Source organism: Abramis brama, assembly GCF_963993115.1.
Source record: "Abramis brama genome assembly, chromosome: 15".
NCBI classification, from domain to species: domain Eukaryota; kingdom Metazoa; phylum Chordata; class Actinopteri; order Cypriniformes; family Leuciscidae; genus Abramis; species Abramis brama.
This window is the reverse complement of record NC_139977.1, coordinates 4,904,531-4,915,538: the sequence shown is the minus strand read 5'-3', so window position 1 is coordinate 4,915,538 and position 11,008 is coordinate 4,904,531. Positions and strand designations below refer to the sequence as shown.

General features: G+C 35.2%; 1 protein-coding gene across 1 annotated transcript in view; it reads right to left on the bottom strand.

Moving 5' to 3' along the window:
- Window positions 1–8,372: 8,372 nt before the first annotated feature.
- The window catches only part of gabra6b (gamma-aminobutyric acid type A receptor subunit alpha6b), a 40,654-nt gene continuing 38,018 nt past the window's right edge, over window positions 8,373–11,008 (bottom strand). Inside the window, exon 10 of the mRNA XM_084136792.1 lies at window positions 8,373–10,810. Within this exon, the coding sequence (XP_083992918.1) occupies window positions 10,801–10,810 (10 nt within the window). The 3' untranslated portion in view covers window positions 8,373–10,800. The remainder of the gene's footprint in view (window positions 10,811–11,008) is intronic.

Genomic DNA, 11,008 nt, shown 5'->3' with positions numbered 1-11,008 from the left:
TCAATCAATCAATCAATAAATAAATAAATAAATAAATAAATAAATAAATAAATAGGCAAAGGTTTAATAGACAGAGCCGAAGTGTTTCCTGGTTAAACATTAAAGAACACTAGTGTGATAAACAGTGCAATTTGTTTTCATATTTTATGTAAAATTGACAAAATTATCCACAAATAATGTTTGTTTTTTTCACTCAAAAACTGAGGTACGTAAGCTTGGATAAATAAGGCCTATGATTTCTCAGTTTCAAAAATAAATACAAAATCTGTCCTTACTTACTTTACTTTTAATTTTTTACCGGGAACACCACAAGTGTTATAGGGTTTTCAACACAGCACAAGGTTTAAGCAGATATTACACAATAACATTAAACAAGACAATCTGCTGAATCGGGTTATACCAGTTCTCTCATTTAACATATTTGATATCCTTACATTGTATGACTTACTGCGTATAAATATACTGTAATGAATTAAATCACACACACACACACACACACACACACACACACACACACACACACACACACACACACACACACACACACACACACACACACACACACACAATGACTGATTCAATTACTCTTTACTTACAATTTTAATTCTTGTTTCATTACTGGGTGAATCAGCATTTTTTTTTAAACAAATCTCTTATCCAACAATTTTTTAAAGGATATATAAATCCTTATATTTATACACAGTGTCTTGCAACTTCTAATAATAGGTGGTCATATATGATAATGATTTCATACCTGTAGCTATTTGGTTAAGTTACAACACTCACTTGTCTACCTTATACATGTCCCCAATTGTCTCTCCCCAATAGAATTGCAAAATGACATTAAATGGTGTATGTATCATATGGTCATTGGATGGATGTATGGACCACAGTACCTCAGTCGTGTACCTTAAATATGTTGGTTAGCAGGACGCATGAGGGTGTGTGGCTTGCAGCTCATGAGCCGACTTGAAAAGGAAGATGGTCAGTAAAAGCCAAAGGTAAACTGGAAGGATTTTGTCTATGAGCATTTACAGTATAATATTTTTAAAGTGCCTTTATGATGATTCATCAAAACAGTTGATACTGTGGATGAACAACTGACTCATCAACTAGTTCATCTATTTTTAATGAGCTTTTGCAGTCTTACAACCAACAAAATACTTTCAGTTTTACAGTTTTTCTCAATTGTTTACACACAAATACTGGTACTTGAGACACAATGACCACAACATGCAACTCATTCATCAACCCCCTGAACCAATTCTGCTAAACTACAAGCACAATTCCTGCTTTACACTCAAACTGCAGTTCAAAAACACACTTTTTTCAAAACACTACACACAATTCTCTGCTTGTGGCACAATTTTCATGCAGAAAATCTCTTGTTTTCACAAGGAACACACTGCCATTCAAATATGCACACTGACTCATCACATGGGCAAACACCCGTCACACAGTTTTACAATTAGCAATCAGAGCTTTAGCATGAAAGGGCAACAGGTGAGCTCTTCAATGGAGCAATGGATGCCAACATTGGATCTTCTTTTTTTACTGTGACTGTACACACACTGTAAACCCAAATTTTGTTTCTAATTAAACTTACGAGTAATCATTACTTATTCTTTTATGTTTAGTAAAAACCTGCTATCATTACTAAACAACATTAGTTGTTTGTACTATTTAGCTGAAAGATTCATTGCACTAATCATGTTAAGCTGAGATAACTCGCTATGTTAAGCTTCTGTAAGGGAGGGGCGTGGCCTATTTAAACAGGTGACAGTGTGCAGAGTGCGCCATTTAAAGTTTGAACCGAAGAGTCGAACATTACCAGCTTAACTTATTACTAAACAGACTTACTTTATTTCTGTCAGACGTCTACAAAAGATCTTGTTGAGAATCAACAGAGGTTTAGATGTTGATTATTTATTGTTTCATTTGTAGTCACCATGATGGTGAAAGGTGTTGGCTTTAGTTGGGCTCTTGCCTTTGATATTTAAACATTATATTTCCTCTGGCTGCTTAAACTGTGAGTTTAAATGGCACAATAGTTATAGCAAAAAGCTAAGAGTAAAGTCATCAATTGATTATAACTGCCTATTGATGTTGTTATCAATAGAGATTATAAATCACTGAAGTCAGTAGCACCTCATATGATCTTTACCTTAATATCATAATGTCTGTGTTTTCAATAATGAAAGACCTGTGATTTTACAGCAGGAAATCCAACAGTATTGTATATGAATCTCAACAATGGTGACACTTGCAATGCATGCTGGGTACCCAATAGTAAACCTATTATCCTAAACCATGTAAATACAACATAACATGTTTAGTTTCAGCTTGTGTAAAAGGTTAGGGTTCCATGTTACAGTAATACAACTCAACATGTTTAGTTTCTGCTTGTGTAAAAACTAAAGTGGTATAAGGCAACGGGTTTCCACGCGATTTGCGAGTAAAGTCAACTAATTCGGGTTAAGAGTGCAGTCAATTCTTCTGTTGTTTTGTATGTAGACCACTGTATGTACAACTTTGTGTTGGTTGGGATGTACACGGTGTACATTGTTTTTGTGGGAAAAATAAAATATATTTGTTACCGTGTATTTGTGTGTTCTGAGTATAAAAACAATATTCTCAAATATTTTACAACACACTTATGTATGTACTGTTTGTAGTAAGTGTAACACTGAACCAAAAAAAGGCCTAAGTCATTATGATGAATGGAGAAGAAGTGTTTTCCACTCAGCATAGTGTTTAACATTGAGCACATCAGTGTTCAACTGGTTCTTATAAATGTCTATTCATATGATGGTTTGTGTGTGTCATTTGAAAACAAAATACCATTTTGAGAAGAAATAACATTGTTTTGAATGTAAAGTTTAATTTTGCAGGAGAATTGAGGGGTTTTGCCCATTGTGTGTGTGTTTTTTGATTTGTGTGTAGAGTTCTGAGAATATGAGGCATGCTTTCAGAAAATGTGTGTAAACAATCGAGAAAAACTGTAACAAAAAGAAATCAAAATATTTCAAAGTACCCCTGGAATGTGCCTAAATACCCTCTGAGGTATATGTAACCCTGATTGCAATGTGCTTTTCTTGTGGAAGGACATATGTGAACATAAATATCCACACATGCTTGAAACAGGATTCAACAGTGCCATATTGTTGAAGACTAATGGATCAGGGCATGTTTAGTCGTAGTCTAGTGTGGATCTAGAGAGAGCCGGATTCCACTGTCATGTTTATTTAACGACAGCTTGGCATTTGAGGGACAAGAGTCTGCCGTCATTTGGCATGAGTAATTTCACTCCTCTCTCCCTTTGATCTCTTTCTCTGCTTTTACTACGTCAGAACGCAGATTGAATCACGTGTCATCTGTCAGTCTGCTGTTGGAGCAGAGCTGAGCTAATTTTGGCAGTTTTGAATGAAAAAAGAGATCATTCTGATTGTCATCACAAGAGCAAAAAAAAAAAAAAAAAAAGGAAAAGACTAAATCCCTAAATTATACAACATATGCGAGGAGTCATAAGTTGCTGTGGTAGCTGACTCTTGATTGGGAAATGCAGAAATTAAAGAGAGTAAAAAAAAAAGAAAAAAGAAGAATGTTCTTTTTTATGGTAATATTTCATTCACAGAAGATTCTAAATCAACCCATGATGCCTTTTGGGCCTCTTTGTCAGCCATCTGTTCTTCAAAACTCACTGCTCACCATCTCTAAACAGCACAAACTGAGCATGGTACAAAAGTTTATTAGTTGCATACCTGCTTGGTATTGGTATTAACACGTATGACTTGGCACTAGGCAGGTGGAGGAAGAAGGGAGGAGTAAGTGCATAGGGCAGGTTACAAGCTGTGTACCAATAGGTGGCACTCTCCCCTTTTTGACTAGAAAGGGCAACCCTGAGCATTTGGGCATCGGGAGGATGTGGGTCTGTAATTGGATGGAGACTTGAATGTTAAAATTTATTTGCATAATCTCAAGCCTTTTGGCTGTAGGAGAGACATAAGTAGATATTACAGAGATGCATAGAGTAAGAACATATTACTGGGCAATACACTGTCAGTACAAAGTCATTCATTCTGAGACATGATCCCCAAGGACAATACATTCGAGAACTTCCAGATAATGCACATAATTCATGTATAATTCAAGTGAATGAGCAATTGAACTTTTTAAAACTGATGTTTAAAATAGATACAAGTTATAGATAAAGCTAATGTTGGCAAAATGTGCTTGCAAATACTGATAATTTCTGTCCATGGACATTCCTCATTATTCCAGTGCAATTAATATCACAATTTTCATCCTAATTAAATGGCCTTGCATGCAATGGCACAGTCATGAATTACAGGTAAAGTCCACATTGCTTTTTTTTTTTTTAATCTTTAAATTTCTCAATAAAACAGTCTTGTTGCAATAAGGTCCCCATAAAAAATAAAAATAATAAAAAAAATACATCAGAGCAACAAACATTACAATTTCAAAATTGAAAGAAAAATAGTTTAAACGTGTCCAAATAAATTAAATCTTTACATACCACAGCAGCATGTACAAGAACAGTCTACATGCTATGTAATCAGGCCTTGCCATAGAATACCGATAACAAAAAGGCTTTAACATAATTTACATTTGACAACATATTACATAAGCATGCTAAAATGTATTTTATTGGAAAAAAAAATACAACAACTTAATCAATCAGAAAGGGAAAAAACATTAAAGCTCTCATTTATTAAATGGCAAAAAAGGAAAGAAAAACAAAGTCAAGCATCTTATGGAGACATCGGTAGCTGCGTTTCCATTACCCTTCAAATTGCGCAAATTGAAATTGCGAATTGAAAATACGCCCAATGGAAACACGCCAATTTCGCAAAACTCCCATTTATCGCAAAAAAAGTTTTTACACTCGCATGAGGTGGTTTTTCAGGCAATTCGAAAAAGAAATATTTCGCAAAACTGCAAAGGAAACAGTTTTTGCACATTTACAGGTCACCTGACGTAGATTGTTACGGCAACAATGAAGGGACGGTAACAGTAACAACAAATACTGATGAAGGGACAGAGCTGGGCAATGCGACGTAGATGAAAGAATGCTGATTTGGTGATAGAATTAATATGAGCCTGGAAAGAAAGAGAGGAGTCAAAGATTACACCAAGATTTTTAACAGTACTAGATGGTTTGATGTGAGAGCCAACAATCTCACAGGTGAAATTGGTAGGCATTTTGCTAGTGAGTGACGGAGGTCCAGTAAAAATAATCTCAGTTTTGTCCATGTTAAGTTTTAGAAAATTTGAATGAAGCCAATCTTTTATTTCATGCACACAAGCAGAGATTTTGTCGGTTGTGACAGATAGAGCAGGTGTATGTCTTCAGCGTAAAAATGATAACTAAAACCATGACGGTGGAAGATCTGACCAAGAGATATTATGTAAATTATGAATAATAATGGCCCGAGAACGGATCCCTGGGGGACACCTTGCTTCAGGGGGACAGTAGGTGAGCGAAAATCTTGTACTGAAATGTAGCATTGTCTGTCAGAGAGAAGAGAACCAAGAAAGAGCAGCACCAGAAATACCGACATCTGAAAAATGTTTTCAGTACAGTTTAAATGGTACTGTTGTCATAAAAGAGCAAATTGTCAGTGGTGTGGAGTGTGTGGTGTGGATGCGGTTTCTGACATTACGACACATAGGATGACGGGAGTTTGTTAAGTATGTCAGAACTCTATAAAGCTAGTGATGACTTGTTTTTCTGTTGAACGGACAAATGTTTATTTGTTTTTTTCGACGAGACTAAAAGGAAAAATGTAGACATAGGAGATTTCCTTCCCTGATAAGGATAATTTTAGGTTCTGTAGTGTGGGCACATAAAACGTACAATCATACTGTTTTATCACAGCAGAAACGGTTCAGACATAAGTATATAACGGCAATAAGGCAGGATAAAAAATGTGAATGAGAGGAAAGTTCGAGGAAAACCTAAATAAACATTATGGCTTTGCCTATATATCTGTGCATCTTTTTTCTTTTCTTCTGCTTTTCTTTCTACTCTTTATATCTCATGGAGTATCTAAAATGTGAATGTCTGAGGTATAAGAAAAAGCTTTAAATATTAATATTAAAAAAAACAAAAAAAACATTAAGAATATTTCAGTAGGTTTTCTTAGTAATATTGTCATGGTCAGTGGCTGAAATTAAGCACACGACGATGGAGATATTCAAAATAAATATTTAAATCATGAATCAAAACAATAAACTGGAGAATAACTCCAGGAAACACAACCACGAACATGCTGACTTCAAACAATCCAAGACAATGAACTAACAGAAAGTGAGGGCTTAAGTAGAAGGGCAAACAAAGGAGCTAACAAGATAATTAAATAACACACCTAAAATGAGGACTCAAATCAACCTGTAACCATAGAAACAAACAGGAAGGGAAAACTGAGAGGACAGAACTAAACTAATTAACAAACTAGAAAGCTAACCTAGACAAAGACATGACAGAACAGAACAGGAAAAACAGAGCAAAAACATACTCAAGACGTGAGGAATATGAGCAATGAGTTTGAATGGGGACTGTGCTGGAAGGGAGCATAGGTTTTAAGGCATGGCTCTAATGTTAGTGCAGGAGTTGCTATCTTGTCTACCTAGGGGCCCGTGTAAACCTTAATCTACCCCTGTAGGTCAGCATTGGCAATGGCAGCGGTACTTTACCTGTCTCTTCATGAAGGGAGGCAAGGATTAATTGATATAGGATGTAGGATTGCTGCTTTTAGGCTACAAGCTGCTCTGAGGCCTTTGTATGGAAGGATGTTAGTTGGGCTAATGTGACTTGTGGTCTTTTGAGGAGAGGAGGATGACTGGGACTAGATTGCAATTGTTTTTAATTAATTTAAATGATGTGGAACTAGTTGAATTAACACCTTTTTATAAGACAGTTCTAAAATCAAGGAATGTTTGGGGAATTGTTTGAGAACAAGGTATTGTAAGTGAATCATGGATCAAAGAGGAACCTCTTTATAATCCTGCATTACCTAAGAAATTCGTGAACTCTCCTTCAATGCAGGCTCCTTTGGTGAAAGCCCAGTTTATAAAAGTCTCTCATCTCTTAAGTAGGGGTGAATGGTTGTCTTCGAGGGATATTGCAGTAACGCTTGGTATTAATTTACCCCGTGTTGTAGAAAGATTTTGGACTGAATTTTTTTCTGTTATACCATCAATGTTGTTGTTGTTGGTGGAGGAGGAGGAAACAAAACAACATTGTATTAATGAGATGATTGAGTTTCCAAGTTTAGGGGTAAGGGTAGCTGTGGAGACATGGCTGAAGGATGAAGAAAAGTTATTGAATTGTAAAACTCCAGAACTTAATTTGTTATGTAATACTTGAAAGAGAGAACTGTATTATACTTGTGTAAAAGTGATGCATTTTGAATCATTAAAATGTGTTTCAGACTTTAAATGGCAAGGATTAGTGGGATTTGATATATCCCCTTAAGGTAGCTAGATGACTTTGTATAAACTCCTTATTAATTAGAGAACTGGTGACCTCCAATGGCGGATAATACATGGAGCCATTTTGTCATAGTCTGAAGATATGTCTCACTTATTTTTTGTAGTGTGAAAGGTTGAAGCCAATTTTTCAATTATTGGAAGAATTTAGTAAAAAAAAAAAAAAAAGAATTACGAATTTACATTTTATGGCCTGTAATATAAGTATCAAAATAGAAGATATGTGTTCATTATTTTGTTATATGGTCAAGCATATGAGTTTGAATTATGTTTTATCTCAATTGAAAGATCGAATTTTGCAAATGAATGTATGAGGGAAATCTTACATGTATGTAATGTAGTTCTTTATTTATTTATTTTTTGTTAAATGAGTGTATACATGTTATGTGTATATAGATGTAGATGTAGATTTATATTTTGATTCATATATTTTGGTATCTCTCTCTCACACGCACACACACGCTTGTTTCACTATATTAGTGAGGACATTGCATAGATTTCCATTGATCTATATCAGGTTATTGATATTTTCTATCGCTTAACCCAATAGACCTGTACCCATCAAAGAAATATGCAAAACACTAGATTTAAATAAAAACATGTTTTGGCCAATTTATAAGCCTTTTTAACTAGTGAGGACCAGTAAAATGTCCTCACTAGTCGGTTGTCATAATATTTCACCATATAATTAATGACATTTGGCCCAAGTATAGCCAGATCTGCACACACACACACACACACACACACACACACACACACACACACACACACACACACACACACACACACACACACACACACACACACACACACACACAGTATGCTTATGATTCTTTAAAAATAAAAGACTGCATAATGTCAAATATAAGCAGGTCAGAGAACCTGCTAATCATTATATTATAAAATATCCATAGTTACACGTGTACATACAACAGGGAACATTTTTATGGGTGGGTCCCCATTAAAAAGGGCAGTCAGTATACCCTTATAATAAGATGAGAATTGAACATAATTTCAAGCCATGACTTAAATTACAATTTATAAATAAAAATCAAAATGTGTTCTAAAAAAAACACACAAATAAATGAACTCATTTCATAGCAGATGGATTGTTGCCAGGAAACCCTCTTTAGATGTTAGTTTCTTCCAAAGCAGACTTGGGTGGCGATGTATTTAAACATACATTTTAAAATGTGCTTTGATGAAGGCCAACAAATAAATCATCTTCAGATATTATACCACCTTGTATAAGAACAACAGTTTATCAATGCCAAAATGGACAGCACTGAATCTATCTACTCCTGCACTCTTGAAAAGGGCGTATCTGTAGCAGTGAGAACATATCTGTGTGTTTTTTTTTTTTTAAATGTGTGAATAAAACAAAGCATTTGAAACATACTATACATAGTCATAGCTGTCCCCAAGGAGTGCTGCCTTTATCCAAAACTTCATTCAATGAAGCAAAAAAAGTGGGAAAAAATTATTCAAGATAATAGCTACGGTCAGAAAATAGCACACATTCTTTGATCTAGGTGGACTCCAGTGTCTAGAAAGACTTTTGTAGAGAAGGTGGACCAAAGCCACAATAAATAAAGCATCTTAACTCGTAAAATAAAACAAAACTATAAGTGCTGTTGTAAAGATTAGTCATATGTGACCCTGGACCACAAAACCAGTCACAAGTCACACGGGTATATTTGTGGCAATACCCAACAATACATTGTATGGGTCAAAAATATCGATTTTTCTTTTATGCCAAAAATCATTAAGATATTAAGTAAAGATCATGATCCATGAAGATATTTTGTCAATTTCCTACCTGAAATATATCAAAAATGTATTTTTGTGAGTGGATGCAGCACTATCGCCAACATAAATGGACAACTTTAAAGGCGATTTTCTCAATGTTTTCGATGTTTTTGCACCCTCAGATTCCAGATTTTCAAATAGTTGTATCTCGGCCAAATATTGTCCTATCCTAATCTCAATTTAAAGATAATATAAATCTGTTTTTTGGTCCAGGGTCACATATTAAGCTGACTGACAATATTTGTCAACAATAAACATATCGCTGAAGAAGGCTAATTAGTTAGTACCAAAATTGCAGGTGCATCAGTTGCACAAATTGCACATTTATTCAATGTGCCAAGAGGAAAATCCAGCACTTCATTTTACGGTACCGTTTCACATGTACATACACATGTGAAATATTACATGTTAAAACATGTTGTTATTATTTTAGAAATTTAAATAACTGTGTGATAACTAGTTACATACCCAAAACTCACCCCTAAACAAAACTCTAACCCATGTAGTTACCTTATTGTATTCAGTACTTTCTTAAGGACACTGTATAGTAAGTGCACATACTGTAAAATAAAGTGTAACCGGAAATTCCCCTAGGCATAGATGGACAAAATTGACACTAGACAGAGTAGTTGCTAAATTCTAAAAAGTAAAATATCAGAACCTAAAATCCAATCCATAATGTGTCTCATTACCATAATGTATGTATCAACACACTGGGGGATGTGTAATGGTTTGGCTAGGTCCAATGATTGTCTGGAGAGTCATACAAGGGACAAATAACATGAGCCATTCACAAGACCAGGTGTAACCCATGAAAATAAAAATACATGAATGAATAAATCACAGGCATCCTTCATGATGTTTTAATGCTCAAAGATTATAATGCACCAGTTCAAACAATTGTCAGTGAGTTCTCATCCAACAGATCCAAAAATGGCTTCTTGTAGAATGTTACACAAAGTTCTGGACCTGTATGACAGCCTTCGATGAATGGACAATAGCAAAGGATGGCCTTAATTCAATTTAGTATTGCCTGATGCTTCTTTTCAAGGTAAAAGTAAAATGGCTGCTATAAGGCTTGTATTTGCTGCTTGTATTCCACCTTGGAATGCTTTACCCGCACAATACTGTGAGTGTCTGCTGAGTTTGTTTGTGTTGTGATAAATGTGTGAAGGAAGAATGTAATTACAAGAGTACCAACAAGTGCTATTGCAACTTGAATGTCTTTAGAGAGTAGGAAAATCATTCTGTAGTCAGATAGTTTCATGCCAGAGCAATGAGAGGTCAATACATGCTATTCAGGCCGACAGAGAGGGAAGGGGCAAAGGTGAAGAAGATTAACATTGAGCCCTCTCAGGACAATCACAGTTAACTCTTCAGCAGCTGACCCTTATCGTTTCTCTCATTCCTCCGTCCATCCGTTAGTTTATTAGGTGGTCATTGTCTTCAGTCACCTTTCTCCATTGTTTCAAACAGTGCTCACACTTCCCTGAAAGAGAAAGAAAAGAGGAAAATAAACCAAAAGAGGAAAAGCAAGATCTTCAAACAACTTGTTTAAATATATATATATGTTTGAATATATATATGATGTGTCCCATCATGGACACATAAACATGACATTACACCGATAACCGTTCAATAGTCTAAAACCTGGTTTTCAACCACATTTCACCTTTGATATGCTTTG